General features: G+C 50.6%; 1 protein-coding gene across 7 annotated transcripts in view; it reads right to left on the bottom strand.

The window, feature by feature from the left end:
• LOC119957144 (ras-specific guanine nucleotide-releasing factor RalGPS2-like) overlaps nucleotides 1–22,318 on the bottom strand; it is a 76,008-nt gene extending 53,690 nt beyond the window's left edge. For 5 of the 7 annotated variants that reach the window (XR_005458756.1, XR_005458757.1, XM_038784906.1 and 2 more), the window contains exons 1-7: nucleotides 22,211–22,318; nucleotides 19,885–19,989; nucleotides 16,369–16,419; nucleotides 8,720–8,803; nucleotides 8,137–8,226; nucleotides 7,802–7,894; nucleotides 3,003–3,129 (exon numbers count right to left, since the gene is read on the bottom strand). Coding sequence is in view for 5 of the 7 variants with exons in the window: in XM_038784906.1 (XP_038640834.1) it covers nucleotides 3,003–3,129; nucleotides 7,802–7,894; nucleotides 8,137–8,226; nucleotides 8,720–8,803; nucleotides 16,369–16,419; nucleotides 19,885–19,989; nucleotides 22,211–22,264 (604 nt within the window). In the remaining 2 variants the exon portion in view is untranslated. The remainder of the gene's footprint in view (nucleotides 1–3,002; nucleotides 3,130–7,801; nucleotides 7,895–8,136; nucleotides 8,227–8,719; nucleotides 8,804–16,368; nucleotides 16,420–19,884; nucleotides 19,990–22,210) is intronic. The other 2 variants (XM_038784905.1, XM_038784908.1) reach the window with 2 other exon arrangements.
• Nucleotides 22,319–23,238: the final 920 nt, after the last annotated feature.

The following is a 23,238-nucleotide window of genomic DNA, read 5'->3' as shown; positions in this document are numbered from 1 at the left end:
TGGCATACCACAGGGATCAGAGCTACTTCCCTTATTGTTCATGATATCTATAAACTGTATGTATGGGTGGGGGGAATGATAAATAAGTTTGTGGATGACACGAAGATTGGCAGGGGGGTTAATATTGAGGACAAAGGTCTTAAGTAGTAGAAATATATAGACAGGTTGGTCAGATGGGTAGATGGAATTTAACCCTGATAAGTGAGAGGTGATGCACTTTGGAAGGAGTAACAAGTCGAGAGAGTATTCAATGAATGACAGGACACGGATGCTCTGAGGAACAGAGGGATCTTGGGGCTTGTGTCCGCAGATCCTTGAAGGTGGCAGAACAGGTTAATAGGGTAGTGAAAATGCATACGGGACATTTGCCTTTATCAGTTGTGACATTGATTATGAGAGTGGGAGGTTATGTTGGAGCTGTACAAAACTTGGGTTAGGTCACAGCTGGAGCACTGTGTTCTGTTCTGGTCACGTCACTATAGGAAGGATGTGATCGCACTGGAGAGGGTGCAGAGGAGATTCACCAGGATGTTGCCTGGGATGGAGCATGTGAGCTATGAAGAGAGGCTGGATAGGCTCGGGTTGTTTTCTTTGGAGCAGAGAAGGCTGAGGGGGGGACCTGATTGAGGTGTGTAAGATTATGAAGGGGATGGGCAGGGTGGATAGGAAGCAGCATTTCCCCTTAGCTGAAGGGTCAATAATGAGTGGGGCATAATTATAAGGTGAGGGGCAGGTGGTTTACAGGGGTTTGAGGAAATCTATTTTCACCCAGAGGGTGATGGGAGTCTGGAATGCATGACCTGGGAGGGGAGTAGAGGCGGGAAACCTCACATCCTTTAAAAAGTATTGGATTGGATTTGTTTATTATCACGTGTACAGAGGTACAGTGAAAAGTATTTTTCTGCGAGCAGCTCAACATATTAAGTACACGAAAAGAAAAGGAAATAAAAGAAAATACATAATACATAAGTATACAATGTAACTACATAACACCGGCATCGGATGAAGCATACAGGGGTGTGGTGTTAATGAGGTTGGTCCATAAGAGGGTCATTTAGGAGTCTGGTAACAGCGGGGAAGATGCTGTTTTCGAATCTGTTTGCGCGTGTTCTCAGACTTCTGTACCTCCTGCCCGATGGAAGAAGTTGGAAGAGTGAGTAAGCCGGGTGGGAGGGGTCTTTGATTATGTGGGTGAGCATTGAAATGTCCCAACATTCGAGACTATGGACCAAGTTTTGGAAAGTGGGATGAGTGTAGATTTTGTGTAGTCAGTGCAGACTCGATGGGCTGAAGTATGTATGACTCTCTGACTCTCTAACCATTCAGTTACTGCTCAGGCGGTTGCTGCAACACACATTCTCTGGTGGGTGGAGTTTTCTGACAAGCTCAGAACAATGAGAAATAAATTACAGAGAAAGGGGAGGGGGGGGGGGATGATGTGAAACGGCACAGGAACCGGTTGCCACGGTTACAGCTTCACATTCAATATTGACCATCAGTCAAATTCCTTTCAGCAGTTCTTGCTGTTTGCAAGCGATTGTTAAATGATGCCCTCCCCAGCGGAAAAGGCTCAATCTTCGTTCAAACACGGTGCCAAGATACAGTGCCAAGCCACAGTGCCAACGTGCACCCCTCTTTCAATATTGACGGGTTTCCCCTGTAATTGATTGTATCAGTGTCTGGAATATACAATTCAAGGCAATTGGGATTGAGGTGAAGGTGAGAACACGTTGTTTGGGAAAGTGGGGGAGGAGCTGGTTGTTCATCTTGTTCCCATCATTTTTCCATGGTTTTCAAATGCAAGTCAAAGCATGTGGCCAACATTACATAGTGGAAACAATAAATCTACATCCAACGTTGTGGGTTAATTATTAGTTAATAGGAACCTCCTGCGAGGAGTTTCAAAGCTGGTCACCTCTGTGAACCATTAAAGGTTTTAAGACATCAGTAACATTACGCAACACATGCGTGCAGCGAAGATTCCATGGAGCTCAATTTGTAGAGTAAAACTGCGAACCAGTATTCCGTCAGTCCACATTCTCAAACCTGTATACTATATGTCGGCAATACATAATCACTCACTCACTGTTAACGAGATTCTCCCCGTAAACCCACCCTGTACCAACCTTCAGGTTACAGGCAGATTAATGCCATTACCAGGAGCGATGGACACAATTCGAGAAATGGACGGCAGCCAATTCAAGAGGCAAGGCAGCAATTTATTCAGAAGTTGAGTTATTCACACAATCTCTCTCCTTCGGAAGAGGCAGTTACATTAAAATTTCCAACACGCGGTGTGCAAACCTGAGCAGCCAGGATTAACACTATTATCGCTCAAGGCAAGAGAGAGAGAGAGAGAGAGAGAGAGAGACCCTTAGACATGGCTTGACCTTTGCTTTATAGTTGTTTTAACATAGGAACACAGAATAGGCGCCGGAATGTGGCGACTAGGGGAATTTCACAGTAACTTCACTGCAGTGTTAATGTAAGCCTACTTGTGACAATAAAGATTATTATTATATTCCTTAAATCGGTATCCCGGGTCCTAGACACCCCCCCCCCCCCCCCCCCCCCCCCCAACATATAGAAACATCCTCCTAGCATCCACCCTGTCATATCCCCTCAGGAGATCTTGTGTCTCAATAAGATCACCTCTCATTCTTCTAAACTCCAATGGGGTATCGGCCCAACCTGTCCAACCTTTCCTCATGGGATAAGCTGCACGTTCCAGGAATGAATTGAGTGAAACTTCTCTGAACTGTTTTGAATGCAATTATAACCCTTTTTCAAATAAGGAGACTAAAATTAACCGTGACTAGTGGAAACACAGCACACAGGTTAGTGACCTGCTCCAGCACCCACCAGGTTAAAAAGGTTAAGGGAGGAAAACCATCGACAGGAGTCAAACCAGATAAGGGAGGCCAATCAGTCACAGGCACTCAGAAAGTGGAAGATATGCAGCAAGACTCAAACGTGAGATGATTGGAGGAGATGAAACTCACCCAAATACGGAATGCAAGGTGTTAATTTCAAGCACTTGATGTAATCTCGCAGCTCTTTGTAGTTATAATCCTGAGACGTCAAGATTTCCAGCTTTTCAAACACAACCTTGTCTTTCCTACTCAGCAACTACAATTAAAAAACAAAACTTTAATCGCAACACGTGTCGCCTCTTGTGCTAACAGTAGCAGCATTTGGATCGTGGGAACCGTAGCATAGAAAGATCCCATTGCACTTATTGTTTGTGTCAGCTCTGATAAAGCAATCCGAAATCGATCTAAACCCATCCCACTGCCCTGTATCAATCCCTACACTAATCCCACTGCCCCGTATCAATTCCCAAACTAATCCCACTGCCTCACACTCTCCCCACTACCCTGTATCAATCCCTAAACTAACACCACTGCCTCACACTCTCACCACTACCCTGTATCAATCCCTACACTAATCCCACTGCCCCGTATCAATTCCCAAACTAATCCCACTGCCTCACACTCTCCCCACTACCCTGTATCAATTCCCAAACTAATCCCACTGCCTCACACTCTCCCCACTACCCTATATCAATCCCTACACTAATCCCCCTGCCTCACACACTCCCCACTACCCTGTATCAATCCCTAAACTAACACCACTGCCTCACACTCTCCCCACTGCCCTGTATCAATCCCTAAACTAACACCACTGCCTCACACTCTCACCACTACCCTGTATCAATCCCTACACTAATCCCACTGCCCCACACTCTCCCCACTACCCTGTATCAATCCCTACACTAATCCCCCTGCCTCACACACTCCCCATTGCCCTGTATCAATCCCTAAACTAACACCACTGCCTCACACACTCCCCACTACCCTGTATCAATCCCTACACTAATCCCACTGCCTCACACACTCCCCATTGCCCTGTATCAATCCCTACACTAATCCCACTGCCTCACACACTCCCCATTGCCCTGTATCAATCCCTACACTAATCCCACTACCCTGTATCAATCCCTACACTAATCCCACTGCCTCACACACTCCCCATTGCCCTGTATCAATCCCTACACTAATCCCACTGCCCCACACACTCCCCATTGCCCTGTATCAATCCCTACACTAATACCACTGCCTCACACACTCCCCATTGCCCTGTATCAATCCCTACACTAATCCCACTGCCTCACACACTCCCCATTGCCCTGTATCAATCCCTACACTAATCCCACTGCCTCACACACTCCCCATTGCCCTGTATCAATCCCTACACTAATCCCACTGCCCCGTATCAATTCCCAAACTAATCCCACTGCCTCACACACTCCCCATTGCCCTGTATCAATCCCTAAACTAATCCCACTGCCCCACACTCTCCCCACTACCCTGTATCAATCCCTAAACTAATCTCACTGCCTCACACACTCCCCACTGCCCTGTATCAATCCCTAAACTAATCCCACTGCCCCACACTCTCCCCACTACCCTGTATCAATCCCTAAACTAATCCCACTGCCCTACACTCTCCCCACTGCCCTGTATCAATTCCCAAACTAATCCCACTGCCTCACACTCTCACCACTACCCTGTATCAATCCCTAAACTAATCACACTGCCCCACACTCTCCTCACTGCCCTGTATCAATCCCTAAACTAATCCCACTGCCCCACACTCTCCCCACTACCCTGTATCAATCCCTAAACTAATCCCACTGCCCCACACTCTCCCCACTACCCTGTATCAATCCCTAAACTAACACCACTGCCTCACACTCTCCCCACTACCCTGTATCAATCCCTACACTAATCACACTGCCCCACACTCTCCTCACTGCCCTGTATCAATCCCTACACTAATCCCACTGCCTCACTCTCTCCCCATTGCCCTGTATCAATCCCTAAACTAATCCCACTGCCCCACACTCTCCCCACTGCCCTGTATCAATCCCTAAACTAACACCACTGCCTCACACTCTCCCCACTACCCTGTATCAATCCCTACACTAATCCCCCTGCCTCACACTCTCCCCACTACCCTATATCAATCCCTAAACTAATCCCACTGCCTCACTCTCTCCCCACTGCCCTGTATCAATTCCCAAACTAATCCCACTGCCCCACACTCTTCCCACTACCCTGTATCAATCCCTAAACTAATCCCACTGCCCCACACTCTCCCCACTACCCTGTATCAATCCCTACACTAATCACACTGCCCCACACTCTCCTCACTGCCCTGTATCAATCCCCAAACTAATCCCACTGCATCACACTCTCCCCACTACCCTGTATCAATTCCCAAACTAATCACACTTCCCCACACTCACCCCACTACCCTGTAGCAATCCCTAAACTAATCACACTGCCCCACACTCTCCCCACTACCCTGTATCAATTCCCAAACTAATCCCACTGTCCCGCTCTCTCCCCATAGCCCTGTGGCAATCCCTAAACTATTCCCACTGCCCCACTCTCCCCCCACTGCCCTGTATCAATCCCTAAACTAATCCCACTGCCCCACACTCTCCCCACTGCCCTGTATCAATTCCCAAACTAATCCCACTGCCCTACACTCTCCCCACTACCCTGTATCAATCCCTAAACTGATCCCACTGCCCCACACTCTCCCCACTGCCCTGTATCAATTCCCAAACTAATCCCACTGCTCCACTCTCTCCCCACTGCCCTGTATCAATTCCCAAACTAATCCCACTGCCTCACACTCTCCCCACTACCCTGTATCAATCCCTAAACTAATCCCACTGACCCACAATCTCCCCACTACCCTGTATCAATTCCCAAACTAATCCCACTTCCCCACACTCTCCCCACTACCCTGTATCAATTCCCAAACTAATCCCACTGTCCCGCTCTCTCCCCATAGCCCTGTAGCAATCCCCAAACTAATCCCACTGCCCCACTCTCTCCCACTACCCTGTATCAATCCCTACATTAATCCCACTGCCCCGCTCTCTCCCCATAGCCCTGTATCAATCCCAAACTAATCCCACTGCCCCACACTCTCTCCCCATAGCCCTGTATCAATCCCTAAACTAATCCCACTGCCCCACTCCCTCCCCATAGCCCTGTATCAATCCCTAAACTAATCCCACTGCCCCACTCTCTCCCCACTGCCCTGTATCAATCCCTAAACTAATCCCACTGCCCCACTCTCTCCCCACTGCCCTGTATCAATCCCTAAACCCATCCCAATGCCCCACTCTCTCCCCACTGCCCTGTATCAATCCCTAAACTAATCCCACTGCCTCACACTCTCCCCATATCCCTCTATCAATCCCTAAACTAATCCCACTGCCCCACTCTCTCCCCATAGCCCTGTATCAATCCCTAAACCCACCCCACTTCCCGCTCTCCCCACTGCCCTGTATAATCTCTAAACTACTCCCACTGCCCCACCCTCACCTCACTGCCCTGTATCAGTCCCCAAACTAATCCCAATGCCCGACTCTCTCCCTATAGCCCTGTATCAATCCCTAAACTAATCCCACTGCCCAACTCTCTCCCCACCGCCCTGTATCAATCTCCAAACTAATCCCACTGCCCCACCCTCTCCCCAATGCCCTGTATCAATCTCTAAACTAATCCCACTGCCCCACTCTCTCCCCATAGCCCTGTATCAATCCCCAAACTAATCCCACTGTCCCACTCTCTCCCCATAGCCCTGTATCAATCCCGAAACTAATCCCACTGCCCCACTCTCTCCCCACTGCCCTGTATCAATCCCCAAACTAATCCCACTGCCACACTCTCCCATTCACCCTGTATCAATCCCTAAATTAATCCCACTGCTCCACTCCTCTCGCCATTCCCTGAATCAATCTCTAAACTAATCCCACTGCCCCATTCTCTCCCAATCACCCTGTATCAATCCCTAAACTAATCCCACAACTCTGCAGTTTTTGCACGAATGGTTAAGAAGTCAAGAGAGGAGCGAAGTTGAGTCTTTAGTATTGCTTTCTGATGCTGTAGAGGTTATTGAGACCCACACAATGTTCCTTTGGCTAAAGTTGATAAAATTCCACACAAAAGAGATTTAGATTGGAAAAATAACTTCACAGTGCGGAGCAATCTGGGAAAAGCCGCACACATTTCAAAAACATTACACTTGTTGCCTTGGAGATTCAGTGAGGATCCCAACTGAATTAACGTAACCACATCCTTACTGCTGAAATCAAGATCACCCAACTGGAAAATCCCCATTTTATCCCTTCTGATAATCAATTAATACCAGCAACCCAAACATTCAAACCACCATGATCCCATCACTTCTCCAAATCTAGCTTTGAAAAATAACCTCATCCATAACCGTCCTTCTCCACGTGCAGAGACGATTACCCCAGACGCTGGCTCTCTCCGTCTAGCACAGGGGTGGGCAAACTACGGCCCGCCAAAGGTCTTTATGCGGCCCACCAAGTCATTAAAAAAAATTAAATAAAAAAAAAAAATTTTTTTTTTAATTTTTAAATTATTTTTTTTAAGGTTAATGGGGGGGGGGGCTGTTGGGTTACTTACTGGTATAGGGTGGATACGTTGACTTGAGTAGGGTGATCATTGCTCGGCACAACATCGAGGGCCGAAGGGCCTGTTCTGTGCTGTACTGTTCTATGTTCTATATGAGGCGCCCAGAGTCATAACCGGGTGAAGTAATTATTTTACTTAATATACTATGCGGCCCTTTAAAATTGTGAATTTCTGAATGCGGCCCTTGCACGGAAAAGTTTGCCCACCCCTGGTCTAGCACATAGTTCGATACAGGCAATAATTCAAATGTAGCCGAAATGGGGGCCTTCACTTACCGCCCATGTTTGTGACAACCTGAACACTGGTGCGCTCTGTAAAGCTGAAATCACTGCCATCAATCCGTGAAGGTTCTGGAGATCCTGAAGCTTCTGGAACAGAAACCGACACTTTGGCTTTTCCTGACCTCAAGGGTTACACACTCAGTGAAATAACCGAGAGAGTACATGTTATTTATTCTCTTATGTAAGGGTTTTTGCTGCCAAAAGCTTTTCTAAAGTAGGTTTATCTGTAACGCTTTCTCATCATTGCACATAGACAGCTAATTCTCAGCTCCAGTAACAATAATCAAAGTCACTCTTCAGATCTACATCTATCGGAAAGAGAGACTCACTTTTGCAATTTTGATAAAATGCCCGAGAACTTTGACGCGTATTTTAAGATTCTGTTTGGTGACAATCTCTCGGCTGACCCAAAAACTGATCTGTAAAAAAAAAAAGAAGTATTAATTTATTTTGCGCCAGTCCTTCGTTTCTTAATCACACTCCGAGTCTTTGTTGGACAGCGATGAGTTTTTAAGCTGGAGAATGTTACAAGCGTTTAATTTTTCTTCATTGAAATTATTGGATGAAAAACATTAGAACGCTCCCTCCCCCACAGTTTCACGATCAGGTAGCTGAACACAAGTTTCCGGTTCTGTGGCTTCTCCGCCTGCCATATTTTGGGTTAATTTCACCAGTTACCGACCGAGAGGTTGATCAAGTGGGACCCATTACCTGAATTACAATGGGATGCCAGTGGAAGATGTGGAACTAGGGGAGAGGGTCTGGGACGTGGCAGTACTTGGCCAGTGGGGACACAATGCCAGGATATTCGACCTGCGCATTGGCAGCTAGATGATGCAGTGGAAAATAGTGGAAATTAAATGGCCCAAATTGTTTGGACATTTCAATGTCTCTGGTGAATTAACATTCTACCTTGTTGAATCTCTGGCTGAAAGCTACCACATTGGGAGCCAAAGTACGTTTCTCTCTCTTGTTCCATCTGCAGCCAGATAACTCCTGTTAAGGGGGAAAAAAAGGAAGATTTAATTTATCACCAAATAAGAACTTTGGAGTCCCCGATTCCAATTCGGATTTCACCATTCCAACCAACCACTGCTGCCTCACAGCACCAGGAACCCGGGATCGATTCCGGCCTTGGGTCACTGTCTACGTGGAGTTTGCACGTCCTCCCCGTGACTGCGTGGGTTTCCTCCCACAGCGCAAAGATGTGCAGGTTGGGTGGATTGGCCATGATCAATGAGGGTTTACAGGGAAAGTGTTGGGGTGTGGGCCGAGGTGGGGTGCTCTATCGGAGGATGAGTGTACACTCAATGGGCCGAATGGCCTCCTTCTGCACTGTAGGGATTCCGCAATTCTAATATTATTTCTGTGCTCCTGACAAAAAGGACATTGAATTCTTCTTTGGCCAAAAGCCTGTACTCTTATACAAGCCAATTGTGGCTTAGTGCGCTCAGAGTTAATTGGACATATAAATTGCCTATTCCTTCATCAGGCTCCAGCTGCAGCGCAGTACTGAGGGGGTGCTGCACTGTCAGTGGGTCAGTACTGAGGGAGTGCCTCACTGTCAGTGGGTCAGTACTGAGGGAGTGCTGCACTGTCAGAGGGTCAGTACTGAGGGGGTGCTGCACTGTCAGTGGGTCAGTACTGAGGGAGTGCCTCACTGTCAGAGGGTCAGTACTGAGGGAGTGCCGCACTGTCAGTGGGTCAGTACTGAGGGAGTGCTGCACTGTCAGAGGGTCAGTACTGAGGGAGTGCCGCACTGTCAGAGGTCAGTACTGAGGGAATGCTGCACTGTCAGAGGGTCAGTACTGAGGGAGTGCCGCACTGTCAGAGGGTCAGTACTGAGGGAGTGCCGCACTGTCAGAGGGTCAGTACTGAGGGAGTGCTGCACTGTCAGAGGGTCAGTATTGAGGGAGTGCTACATTGTCAGAGGGTCAGTACTGAGGGAGTGCTGCACTGTCAGAGGGTCAGTACTGAGGGAGTGCTGCCCGGTCAGAGGGTCAGTACTGAGGGAGTGCCGCACTGTCAGAGGGTCAATACTGAGGGAGTGCTGCACTGTCAGAGGGTCAGTACTGAGGGAGTGCCGCACTGTCAGAGGGTCAGTACTGTGGGAGTGCTGCACTGTCAGAGGGTCAGTACTGAGGGAGTTCTGCACTGTCAGAGGGTCAGTACTGAGGGAGTGCCGCACTGTCAGAGTGTCAGTGCTGAGGGAGTGTCGCACTGTCAGAGGGTCAGTACTGAGGGAGTGCTGTACTGTCAGAGGGTCAGTACTGAGGGAGTGCCGCACTGTCAGAGGGTCAGTACTGAGGGAGTGCAGCACTGTCAGAGGGTCAGTACTGAGGGAGTGCAGCACTGTCAGAGGATCAGCACTGAGGGAGTGCTGCACTGTCAGAGGATCAGCACTGAGGGAGTGCTGCACTGTCAGAGGGTCAGTACTGAGGGAGCGCCGCACTGTCAGAGGGTCAGTACTGAGGGAGTGCCGCACTGTCAGAGGGTCAGTACTGAGGGAGTGCTGCATTGTCAGAGGGTCAGTACTGAGGGAGTGCTGCACTGTCAGAGGGTCAGTACTGAGGGAGTGCTGCACTGTCAGAGGGTCAGTACTGAGGGAGTGCTGCACTGTCAAGGGTCAGTACTGAGGGAGTGGGGGCAGCACGGTGGCACAGTGGTTAGCATTGCTGCCTACGGCGCTGAGGACCCGGGTTCGAATCCCGGCTCTGGGTCACTGTCCGTGAGGAGTTTGCAAATTCTCCCTGTGTCTGCGTGGGTTTCACCCCCACAACCCAAAAGATGTGCAGGATAGGTAGATTGGCCACTCTAAATTGCCCCTTAATTGGAAAAAATAATTGGGTACTCTAAATTTATAAAAAATAAAAAGTACTGAGGGAGTGCCGCACTGTCAGAGGGTCAGTACTGAGGGAGTGCTGCACTGTCAGAGGGTCAGTACTGAGGGAGTGCTGCACTGTCAGAGGGTCAGTACTGAGGGAGTGCTGCACTGTCAGAGGGTCAGTACTGAGGGACTGCTGCACTGTCAGAGGGTCAGTACTGAGGGAGTGCTGCACTGTCAGAGGGTCAGCACTGAGGGAGTGCTGCACTGTCAGAGGGTCAGTACTGAGGGAGCGCTGCACTGTCAGAGGGTCAGTACTGAGGGAGTGCTGCACTGTCAGAGGGTCAGTACTGAGGGAGTGCCGCACTGTCAGAGGGTCAGTACTGAGGGAGTGCCGCACTGTCAGAGGGTCAGTACTGAGGGAGTGCTGCACTGTCAGAGGGTCAGTACTGAGGGAGTGCTGCATTGTCAGAGGGTCAGTACTGAGGGAGTGCTGCACTGTCAGAGGGTCAGTACTGAGGGAGTGCTGCACTGTCATAGGGTCAGTACTGAGGGAGTGCTGCACTGTCAGAGGGTCAGTACTGAGGGAGTGCCGCACTGTCAGTGGGTCAGTACTGAGGGAGTGCTGCACTGTCAGAGGGTCAGTACTGAGGGAGTGCTGCATTGTCAGAGGGTCAGTACTGAGGGAGTGCTGCACTGTCAGAGGTGCCCTCCTTCTGATGGTATCAAACCGAAGACGCAAACGATCCCATATCGCTATTTCAAAAAAGGGCCACAGGCTTCCCCTCAACCAACATCACTTAAAAGAGATTGCCAGGTTATCTCATTACTCTGTGCGGGAGCTTGCTGTGTAAATATTCGCTGCTGCCTTTCCGACATCGCAAATAGGCGACAGGCTGTAAAACACTTAAAAATGTTTTGAGGTTTTGAAAGGCGCAGACACTTTGAAAAATGTAATTAAAGGTTTGTTCAAAAGGAGTTGGCACACTCATGTTCGGATGATGATCAACAATGCCGACACACACACACCGAGACTCTCACATCGAGGGGCTGGTTTAGCTCACTGGGCTAAATCTCTGGCTTTTAAAGCAGACCAACCAGGCCAGTAGCACGGTTCGATTCCCGTACCAGCCTCCCCGAACAGGCGCCGGAATGTGGTGACTAGGGGCTTTTCACAGTAACTTCATTGAAGCCTACTCGTGACAATAAGCGATTTTCATTTCATTTCATTTCACCACCACCAATGTGACGATTGATGAAAACAAGACGGACACCTAGCAAAGGTTGTCTTTGAATCACCCTATTCAAATGGTTATCATTTTCAGAAGATTACTGTTTGGAGATTAAATTCACAGACTGGGATATTTCTTGGATCAAGGGAGTTAAAAAACACAGCCCACAATAAAACAGCTTCTAACTCAGTAAACCGAGGAGGGAAGTGAAACATTTGAAATAAACGCCGAGATTGAACACAGATGTTTTTCCAGGGTTCTGGATTTTAATTACAGAACTTTATTCTTTGGCAAACAATATGTTGGTCATAAAATGATTGTATTAAAAAGTCAAATCGAGATTATTTTAATTTGTGGGAAGGTGAATCTTTGGGAAGAGGGAGAAAGGGACACTGAAAGGGGGAAAGCAAATATCTTGTCTACAGATTACTTCTCCTGATTCCGTATCGTAGGCAAGTGAAATAATGGAAAAGAGCCAAGAGTTAGAGAAAACAGCAACTTGCATTTAGATAGCGCCTTCAACACATTACAGCATCCCAATGTGCCTCAGAGGCGAGAACCGAGCGACATTCGGAGATGAGGTCAGGTGTAATAAGCGAGAGAGGGGGTGGAGAGGTTTAAAGATGTTCTATGTTCTAAAGAGGGAATTTCAGAACTTTGGAGCCCGGCCACTGAAGACATGGCCTTTAATAGTGGAGAGATTAAAATCAAGGATGTGCAAGTGGACAGAGATCCCGGAGTAGGAAGGTACAGAGACCAGGATGGGGTGAGGCCATGGAAGGGTTCAAGCGTGGAGGGCGTGAATTTTAAATCCTGACCATCAAGGATAATCATGAAGCTTTAAAGCTGGTGATGGGCAAACGGAGCTAGTTATGTATTTTGTGTTGTTCAAACAACCCCAAGTAAAGTCACCATCGTCCCAGATGATCATGGGCTGATTTTCCCTTCGAGGGGGAGAGCTGAGCAGACAAGAGGCAAGGTTGAGAAGGCGGGGGCCTTCATGACTAACCTCAGCCGGTACGGGATTGAACTTGTGCTGCTGGCCTCGCTCCGCATCACAAACCAACTGTCTAGCCAAGTGAGCTAAACCAGCCCCCAATAAACAAGCCCCTTAGTAAGTGACTGGCTAACAGTAACAACCAGTCAGTGATGATGGCACAGGCAAAGCATTTGCCCAGGAGGAATATACCACATCAAAGTAGTTAATAAAAGGACAGCAACTAACAAGGTTCACTGCCCAGCATCTGGGAGCACTTGGCAACAATTTCTCAATCCACACTTCCTAAATGGCAAAGGGATCGGCTCCAAGCTTTGTTCAGTTTGCTTTAGACAATCATAAAACCTCTGCACTTCAAAAAGAAAACTGGGTTCCAACGGTGGCCCGTCTGTCGATATTACTGACGACAAAATGACCATGGTAACCGGTAACGGGTCAGTGGGTTCCTCCGCCGGGAGAATTGGTTTCGCACTGGGCAACGTGGGACTGAGCCAAACCCATCAGGAAAGGAGGAAAAGATCCCGGAGTTCATCTGGCAACTGGCACCAGTTACATCCCATCGGAGGCAGATTAGCACAGGGGATCTGATCTGGGTGAACCGAAATACTGAGCTCCCCGCACAGGGAGGGTTTCTGCTGCGGAGCAGACATCATCACACTCACCCACAGAATCAAGACACGGACAGACCCTAGTCCAACACAAGCTGCATTCAAAACATTAGCATCCAAATTAACTTTAAAGAATAAAAACAATTGTGTAATCAGAAACAGATGTTGGAAATGAGGATGAGAATAGGGTGTTGTAGCTGCAAATTCTTAAATGAGACATTCCAATTGAGTCCATCTTCTGAACACAGGTTAGTTGGGGGGGGGGGGGGGGGGGGGGGTGGAGGGGTGAAGACGGATTCTATTTCTAAAATCTATTAATCAGCAGAAAGAATGTCAGCTGCAAAAATACAAATAAAAACACAGGTTAAAGGAGTTGATAAGGGTGCAGGAACAGCAATGAGATCACAGAATTGTCATGTCGAAGGAGGCCTTTTGGCCCATCATGTCTACACCAGATCTCCGAATGAGTGACTCATTCCCATTACCACCACCCTCAGACAGAAAAGGCAGCATTCCCAGCCAAGGTTCCCCCGAGCCTCACCCACCATCAGCTCAGCATTCAGCCAGGACGTTCTGGCAACTCAAATGACGGCCGGATAATGCTGGAAGTACCAGGGAGGCCTCTCCGGAGGACTGGGGTCAGCTGCAAGGTCGCTGTAAATATGACCAAAGGACATGATCCAGACAAGGTTGCCAGGATCAGTAGTACGTCTGCTGCCCAGGTCGGAAGCCACAAGACTGGGCCTTGCAAGTCTATCAGCCCATAGAGGACAAAACGATGCAACTAAACTGCATCACCCCAAAGGTCGCCCCGATAAAGATAACACTTCTGGTCAACGGCCATTCCCTAGACCTGGATACGGGATCGGCCATCTCTATCATTGGGGCATCTTGTCCCCAGGCCTCCGAGTCCCTAGGGTGGCCACATATTCAGGGGAACCTTTGAAGATCAGGGGGACACTATGACCCCGGTTACCTAGGGACATCAGACAGCCCGACTCTTGCTCATAGTTGTGCGGGGACCAGGATCCAGTCTCTTGGGCAGAGATCGGATCCAGGGTCTGGGCACATTTTTAAACCAGGAATCAGTGGCCGGTACGAGGTCATTGGCAAATACCCAGAGGTATTCCGAGAAGGTCTTGGTAGCACAAAGGCAGCAAAGACAAATGTTTACGTGAAACCCGATGCCTTGCCCAAATATTTCACCTTGGCTCATCGGCACAGAGTCCGATCCCTGAACCCCCCGCCCACTCCATCACCGCCTGACCCGTTCTCCCCCCCCCCCCCCCGTCCGTCCGTCCAATCCCCACCGCCTGGCCCCTCCCCCCAATCCCCACCGCCTGGCCCCTCCCCCCAATCCCCACCGCCTGGCCCCTCCCCCCAATCCCCACCGCCTGGCCCCTCCCCCCAATCCCCACCGCCTGGCCCCTCCCCCCAATCCCCACTGCCTGGCCCCTCCCCCCAATCCCCACTGCCTGGCCCCTCCCCCCAATCCCCACTGCCTGGCCCCTCCCCCAATCCCCACCGCCTGGTCCCTCCCCCAATTCCCACCGCCTGGCCCCTCCCCCCAATCCCCACCGCCTGGCCCCTCCCCCCAATCCCCACCGCCTGGCCCCTCCCCCCAACCCCCACCGCCTGGCCCCTCCCCCCAATCCCCACTGCCTGGCCCCTCCCCCCAATCCCCACTGCCTGGCCCCTCCCCCCAATCCCCACTGCCTGGCCCCTCCCCCAATCCCCACCGCCTGGTCCCTCCCCCAATTCCCCCCGCCTGGCCCCTCCCCCCAATCCCCACCGCCTGGCCCCTCCCCCCAATCCCCACCGCCTGGCCCCTCCCCCCAACCCCCACCGCCTGGCCCATCCCCCCAATCCCCACCACGTGGCCCCTCCCCCCAATCCCCACCGCCTGGCCCCTCCTCCCAATCCCCACCGCCTGGCCCCTCCCCCCAATCCCCACTGCCTGCCCCCCCCCAACCCAGCCACTTGGCTCCTCCCCCCAATACCCACTGCCTGGCCCCTCCCCCCAATCCCCACTGCCTGGCCCTCCCCACAACCCAGCCACTTGGCTCCTCCCCCCAATACCCACTGCCTGGCCCCTCCCCCCAATCTGCACCACCTGGCCCCTCCCCCCCAATCCCCACTGCCTGGCCCTCCCCCCAACCCAGCCACCTGGCTCCTCCCCCCAACGCAGCCACCTGCCCCCCCCCCAATCCCCACCGCCTGGCCCCTCCCCCCCAATACCCACCGCCTGGTCCCTCCCCCCAATCCCCACTGCCTGGTCCCTCCCCGCAATCCCCACTGCCTGGTCCCTCCCCCCAAACCCCACTGCCTGGCCCCTCCCCCCCAATCCCCACTGCCTGGCCCCTCCCCCCCCAATCCCCACTGCCTGGCCCCTCCCCCCCAATCCCCACTGCCTGGCCCTCCCCCCAACCCAGCCACCTGGCCCCCCCCAATCCCCACCGCCTGGCCCCTCCCCCCAATACCCACCGCCTGGCCCCTCCCCCCAATACCCACCGCCTGGCCCCTCCCCCCAATCCCCACCGCCTGGCCCCTCCCCCCAATCCCCACCGCCTGGCCCCTCCCCCCAATCCCCACCGCCTGGCCCCTCCCCCCAATCCCCACTGCCTGGCCCCTCCCCCCAATACCCACCGCCTGGCCCCTCCCCCAATCCCCACCGCCTGGCCCCTCCCCCCAATCCCCACTGCCTGGCCCCTCCCCCAATCCCCTCCCCCCAATCCCCACCGCCTGGCCCCTCCCCCCAATCCCCACTGCCTGGCCCCTCCCCCCCCAATCCCCACTGCCTGGCCCCTGCCCCCCCCCCCAATCGCCACCACATGTCCACTCCAATCCCCCCTCCCCATCCCCACTTCCTTTGCCTCCCCCCCCACACCGCCTGGACCTACCTCTGGTTGGATGGCTCTGAAGACAGGAATGTCAAGTTGGGTGATTTGACTCTGAAACAAAATGGAATATTAGGAATCAACAACAGGGAAAACACAGGGTGGGAGACGCGAGCTGAATTCTCTCACTGATGCAACCAGTCAGCCACATCAATAACATTTTACAACCGGATGTTTACCCATTCCTACACCATCCTCTCCTGGGGGTTACTGCTCCCAATCAAACCCTGGGTGTTGTTAACCCGCTCTGCCCCGTCGCTCTCGGTGTCCCACCTCCTCTCCGAGTCTCCCGGTGTCCCACCTCCTCTCCGAGTCTCCCGGTGTCCCACCTCCTCTCCGAGTCTCCCGGTGTCCCACCTCCTCTCCGAGTCTCCCCTTCATTCTGCCCCATTCCTCCCGGCTGGTTCTCACACCCGTTGCTGCTTCAGGACACCTGACCAAATAATGGTGGAAATGCTCAGGTCAGTCAGCGCCTGCGGCTAGAGAAACGGGAGTTAGCGTTTCGTGTCGACGAGCCAACAAGCAGCTCTGACCCCCTCCAGCATTTCCTGTTTACAGCGCCGGCCCTGGGGTTGCTGGCGCCCCAGGCGAGCTGAACTTCGGCGCCCTTGGGGGGGGGGGGGGGGGGGGCGAGAGGGGGGGCAGGGCTGAGAGGGGGGTGGGGCCGAGAGGGGGGCGGGGCTGAGGGGGAGGGGCGGGGCTGAGAGGGAGGGGCGGGGCTGAGAGGGAGGGGCGGGGCCGAGAGGGAGGGGCGGACCCGGGGGGGGGGGGGCGACCCCAAGAAGGGGGCGGCGGACCGAGGAGGGGGGGGCGGACCGAGGGGGGGGGCGGACCGAGGGGGGGGGGGCCGCCCTGGGGGAGGGCGGCCGCCGCGCATGCGCTGGTTGGCACCGGCCCAACTGCGCATGCGCGGGACCAGAGTCTCTGGCGCCCCCTAGCACATGGCGCCCCGGGCGACTGCCCGAGTTGCCGGTGCCTTGAGCCGGCCCTGCCTGTTTATATCTCAGCTTCCCAGCATCCTCAGTATTTTGCTTTGGTCACAGATTTAAATGTGTTGACGAAAGAACCAGAGGGGATCATCGAAGAAAAACCTTCTTCTCTCGCAACAATGGAACGATCTGATCGCTGACAGATAAAGATTCAATACTCCCTATTACCCCCTGTCGTGTTAGGTACACTGGTCTAACACTGGCTGCAACTGGATGCAGTTTAGATCAGAAAGATACTCCGGACCTTGACGTTAGTTCAATCAGGTTTATTGAACTAATAGCACAGTTAGCACAGTTCTCTGCGAGTTCGACTCTCTGCTAACTTAAGTGTGGTTACTCTGTCTGACTGAACCAGACTAGCTCTTAGCCACGTGGTGTAGGTGTGAGATTGTAACAACACCCTTGACTGACTCTCTAGGTGTTCATCAGTGGAAAGAGGCGGAGTGTGAGCGACTCGTGTCTTTTATAGTCAGATCCCACCCCTGAGTGTCCTGCCTGCTCATTGGTTATGTCCTGTTCTCTGTGTCCATTAGCTGCTTGTCTGTATATCATTGTGTGTGTGTGTGTGTGTGTGTGTGTGTGTGCGTGTGTGCGTGTGTGCGTGTGTGTGCGTGTGTGTGTGTATCATGACATCTCCAAAAGGAAACTGGATAAATATTTGAAGGAGAAAAAGCTGCGGAAATTCGGAGAGAGAGGGGGCAGGGTGAACTGGATTGCTCTTTGAAAGGGCCAGTGCAGAGCTGATGGCCAAATAGCCGCCTTCTGTGCTGTAGCAATTCTGTGATGCTAAGGCGGGTCATTTTCAAGGTTACGAAACACTTACTCAAGGAGACACATCAGCTTACGAAACCACAGGGGAGGGGGGAGCAGCAGATGGAGAGCAACCACATTGAATTCACCTGCAGGCTGACGTGACCCCTGTCGCCGTCAGCAAGACTCCACGCTTCAACAAGTAGACAGTCTGAGGTCTAAAAACAAAATATCGCAAACCTTTGACCTTCTCTTTTGCAGGCGGGCGCAGGCAGTGGCTGCTGATGGTAAAAAATAAATGCCACGCAGAGATGTTTTAATGGCGCAACTGACAGAATAATTCAAAACCCGTGAAACCTTTCACCCAAGAAGTGGGTGGAACATGCCAAGCTGAATCATTAATGAGGGTTATTGAGTGCCTGAGCCAGGTTGACATGTCAGTGCAGCACTGAGGGATTGCTACACAGTCAGAGGTGCAATCCTTCAGGTCACGTTAAACCACGACCATATCTGTCCCTCGGACGGGTGGAAAAGACCCCAAAGCCCTACTTTTAAATGATCATTCTGGTCAATATTTATCCCCCAATTAACAGATGATCCACTTACAATCCTGTTGTGTGTGGGAACGTGCTGTGTACTTACACACAAACATACAAACCAGGAGGAGGCCACTCTATAAGATCACGGCTGATCGGATTGTAACCTCACTCCCCACATTCCTGCCGACCCCCCGATAACCTTTCACCCCAACCCCTTGTTAATCAAGAATCTATCCTTAAAAATATTCAAAGATTCTGCTTCCACTGCCTTTTGAGGGACAGAGTTCCAGAGACTTACTTCTTCAGGGAAAAACAATTCCATCCATCATAAAATGAATCACCCCTTGTGTTTAATCAGTGACCCCCTCGTTCGAGATTCTCCCACAAGAGGAAACATCCTCTCCACATCCACCCTGTCAATACCTCTCAGGATTTTATCGGTTGCCATCAAATAGCCGCTCACTCTTCTAAACTCCAATGGATACGAACCCAGCTTCTCCAACCTTTCCTCATCGACAACCCACTGATTCTGGTGTTAGTCTAATAAACCTTCACATTTACATCTTGCGTCATTGGCTGTTAAGTGCTTGGAAACATTCTGAAGTTTTGAAAGGCGCTCCAGAAATGCAAGTTCAATGACCGAACATTGAAAGCCCTCGTCGGGCATGACAAGTCGGGTTTTTGGCTTCTGTTCTACACTTCCTCACACTATTCTGCAATATGCTCCTTCAGTCATGATCATGTCCATCCCTAACCTGCCATGTCTACCGCCTCCTTCCAATTCTCTCGCCCCGACCCCAGACTGTCTCCCAGTACCTGTTGGTGAGTCCAGTGGGGAACAGTGAGTTCTGTCACTACGGCAGGTAATCCCAATCCACCCAGCTTTGGCCAATCACATAGATCATAGATCATAGAATTTACAGTGCAGGAGGCCACTCGGCCCATCGAGTCTGCACCGGCTCCTGAAACAGTTTTGAGAGATCATTGGATTTGCGACGGTTTTCCATTCTAATTGCAGGGTCAGAGGTCACTATAAATCCCTACCAGCTACAACCAGATAGCAACACAGGTTAAGAATCAAATTGAAACCCTATTGCCTCCACTTAGTGCATTACTCGATCAGCATTCTCAACTTGATCTTTCAGAGAGTTTAATTATATCGAAACTTACAGGTCAGACACCAATGCAGCACTCAAATAATTCAATGCGCTCCATCCCTTCCCACTCGATGTTTTACTCACCGCAAACTGTTCTGGAGACACCATGAGAACATCAAACACAACAGCATCAAAGCTCTTTCTGAGGTCACGGGCTCCTTTCTCTGCAGACGCCACAGATGAGCTCCTCTGAAAGAGGCAAATACTTAGGTTGAAAACAGCAGTAATTCATCAGCAGATATGTTGGTCCCTAAAACGGTTCGTTTGTCAGAGAGAAGGTTCAGCACGGTTCTGTCACACACCCATGCTAGCTAAATTTATGTTTGCTAATCCCCAAGGGGTCTCACACAACTAGATTGCCAATGATTCCATTCTCATTACACTGTGCCCAGTGTAGGATGGCCTGATCTCTAGTTGGCTCCTCAATGTATTGGTCCAGAAAACCATCCCGTATTCACTCCAGGAATTTATCCTCTACTGTATTGGGACTAATTTGATTTGCCCAATCTATATGCAGATTAAAATCACCCATAATTACAGATGTTCTTTTATGAAAATTAAAATGAAATGAAAATGAAATCTCTAATTTTGCATGCATCTCTAATTTTGTGTTTAATGCCATTCCCAACACCACTGCAGTTTGGGGGTCTATCTACGATGGCCACGAACGTTTTTTACCCCTTGATGTTTCTCAGCTCTACCCATACAGATTTCGCATTGTCGGAACTAATATCCATCCTCTCTATTGTGTTAATTTTCTCTTTAACCAGCAATGCAACCCCACCGCCTTTTACTTTCTGCCTGTCTTTCCTAAACACTGAATACTCCTGGACGTTCATTTCCCTGGTCACCCTGCAATCATATGTCTCCATAATCCTGATTATATCATGCCTGTTTACATCTATTTGCGCGATTAGTTCATTCGCTTTATAGCGAATGCTCCGCACGTTAAGGCCTAAAGCTTGTCTTTGAAACAATACCTGTCCCGCTCCCAATATTTTTCACTGTGACCCTGTTTGAATCCGGCCCTTGGTTTCTCTGCCTGTCACTTTTCTTATTCCCTTTTCTGTCTTTTGATTTTTTCCTTGATGCCCCCTCCTCTGACTCCTTGCATCGGTTTCCCGCCCCCCGCCCCACATACATCATGTTGACTCCTGAGCTGCTTCAATACAATCAAAGAAACATTGCAGACATTTCAAAATGATCATTACAAATGGTGCCATGATATTGAAGTTGTTTCCGTAGATCAGGCTGCAAATTGGTGCTTCAACACAATTGATGATCCTCCAGCAGCAGTTGATGTTTGTGTCTGTGTGTGTCCCTGGGAACAGTCCATAGATCTCAAGAGCTGCTCGGGACGAACCTCGACAAAAACCACTTTCTTTGCAAAGGCACTTTCCACGAGGAGATGGACAAAGGTTTCTTCCCCACCACAGTCTCCTCGAGGGAAACCCACATTCATGTGTCCCTGCCCTATGATAGGATATGAGCAATCAGTGCAGTAACCGAGTCTCGTCTTCCAGGGGAGATATCAAAGTCTAATTTTCTTTCGGGTGATCATAACAGGTCCCATGTCCACATTTGACGAAAGTAGGAGGTGGGGGACAATTTCTCATGACCAATATTCTCCCTCACATCCCAACCAAAAATATAAGTCACCACTTGCCACGACCACCAATGGAGGGGCAATGGGAGGACAGAAATCTTGGAGAAGGTTACAGAGACAAGGAGGGAGCGAGGCACATTTGACACTTTCCTTATGCTCCCCTGTCAAGTAAACATCCGGAGCAAACCCCCAGTTTAAATTACAGTTCACTGTATTTCCCCCCAGCTGTATGCATAGTGACTGCTGAATATGCCAACAGGGCAGCATGGTGGCACAGTGGGTAGCACTGCTGCCTTACAGATCCAGATCCCATGTTCAATTCCGGCCTCGGATGCCTGTGTGGAGTTTACACTTTCTCTCCGTGTCGGCACGGGTTTCCTCTGGGTGCTCCGGTTTCCTCCCGCATTCCAAAGATGAGCAGGTCAGGTGGATTGGCCATGCTAAATTGTCCCTTAGTGTCCAAAAGGTTAGGTTGGGTAACTGGGATAGGGTGGATGCGTGGGCTTCAGTGGGGTGCTCTTTCCAAGAGCCGGTGCAGACTCGATGGGCCAAATGGTCTCCTTGTGCACCGTAAATTCAACGATTCTATGATTACAACGGTGAAGACCTTTGGGACATTAGAGGACATGAAAGATGCAAGTTAAATACAAGTTCTCTTTTGTAACTCCTAGAAGAACCAAATGCAGGAAAGTGGGAGGACTGATCATATCTGTGTCCAACAAAATCTAGTACATATTCCATGGTCAGTCTAAAATTATTTGACTGAAAATGAGACCCTCTTGATGCAGTAATTAGCATTCCTACCTTGAGTTCCAGATCTGACTCCGTGTCATTCTGAAAACCTTGCGTCATTTCCATGGCAACTACTAATGACTCTTCAACCTGGTGTAATCCAGACTAATTAATGGCTCAAATTCTGTAAAACATTAAATGGATTTCAGCTTTCATTGTGCAAGAACCATAGATTACTTATGTATTCTACCTGTTTTATTTAACGGTCTAATAAATAGGTTACAGGCAGGATAAAGGTTGCAACGGAGAACCTGACAGCTCTATTTAATCATTTTAATGCTAAAAATCTTTATTGTCACAAGTAGGCTTACATTAACACTGCAATGAAGTTACTGTGAAAATACCCTAGTCACCACATTCCGGCGCCTGTTCGGGTACACAGAGGGAGAATTCAGAATGTCCAATTCACCTAACAGCATGTCTTTCAGGACTTGTGGGAGGAAACCGGAGCACCCGGAGGAAACCCACGCAGACACGGGGAGAACATGCAGACTCCGCACAGACAGTGACCCAGCAGGGAATCGAACCCGAGAACCTGGCGCTGCGAAGCAACCGTGCTAACCACTGTGCTACCGTGCAGCCCAATAATACTTTTTCTCTCAAAATCTTGCAGGGTGAGAGAGAGAGAGAGAGGGACAGGATCAGAGGTATACAGGGGAGAAGGGCACGGGGAGAGGGACAGAGGCACGGGGACACGGAGAGGCATAAGAACAGGGATAGGGGCAGGGATAGAAGGAGACACAGAGGAACAGAGTCAGGTAGAGGGACAGAGGGACAGGATCAAGGATAGCAACAGGGACAGAGGACCAGGGATAGAGTCGGGGTCAGGTAGAAAGTCAGGGGAAGGGGGACAAGGACAGAGGGTCTGGGAGACGGACAGTGTCAGGGATAGAAGGTAAGGGACGGGGGGTCAGGGACAGCAACAGAGGGTTAGGGTCAGAGGGTCAGGGTCAGAGGGTCAGGGTCAGAGGGTCAGGGACAGAGGGTCAGGGACAGAGGGTCAGGGACAGAGGGTCAGGGACAGAGGGTCAGGGACAGAG

Source organism: Scyliorhinus canicula, chromosome 25 (genome assembly GCF_902713615.1).
Source record: "Scyliorhinus canicula chromosome 25, sScyCan1.1, whole genome shotgun sequence".
NCBI lineage: Eukaryota > Metazoa > Chordata > Chondrichthyes > Carcharhiniformes > Scyliorhinidae > Scyliorhinus > Scyliorhinus canicula.
The sequence above is the reverse complement of the archived record's forward strand: the minus strand, read 5'-3'. Positions and strand labels throughout refer to the sequence as shown.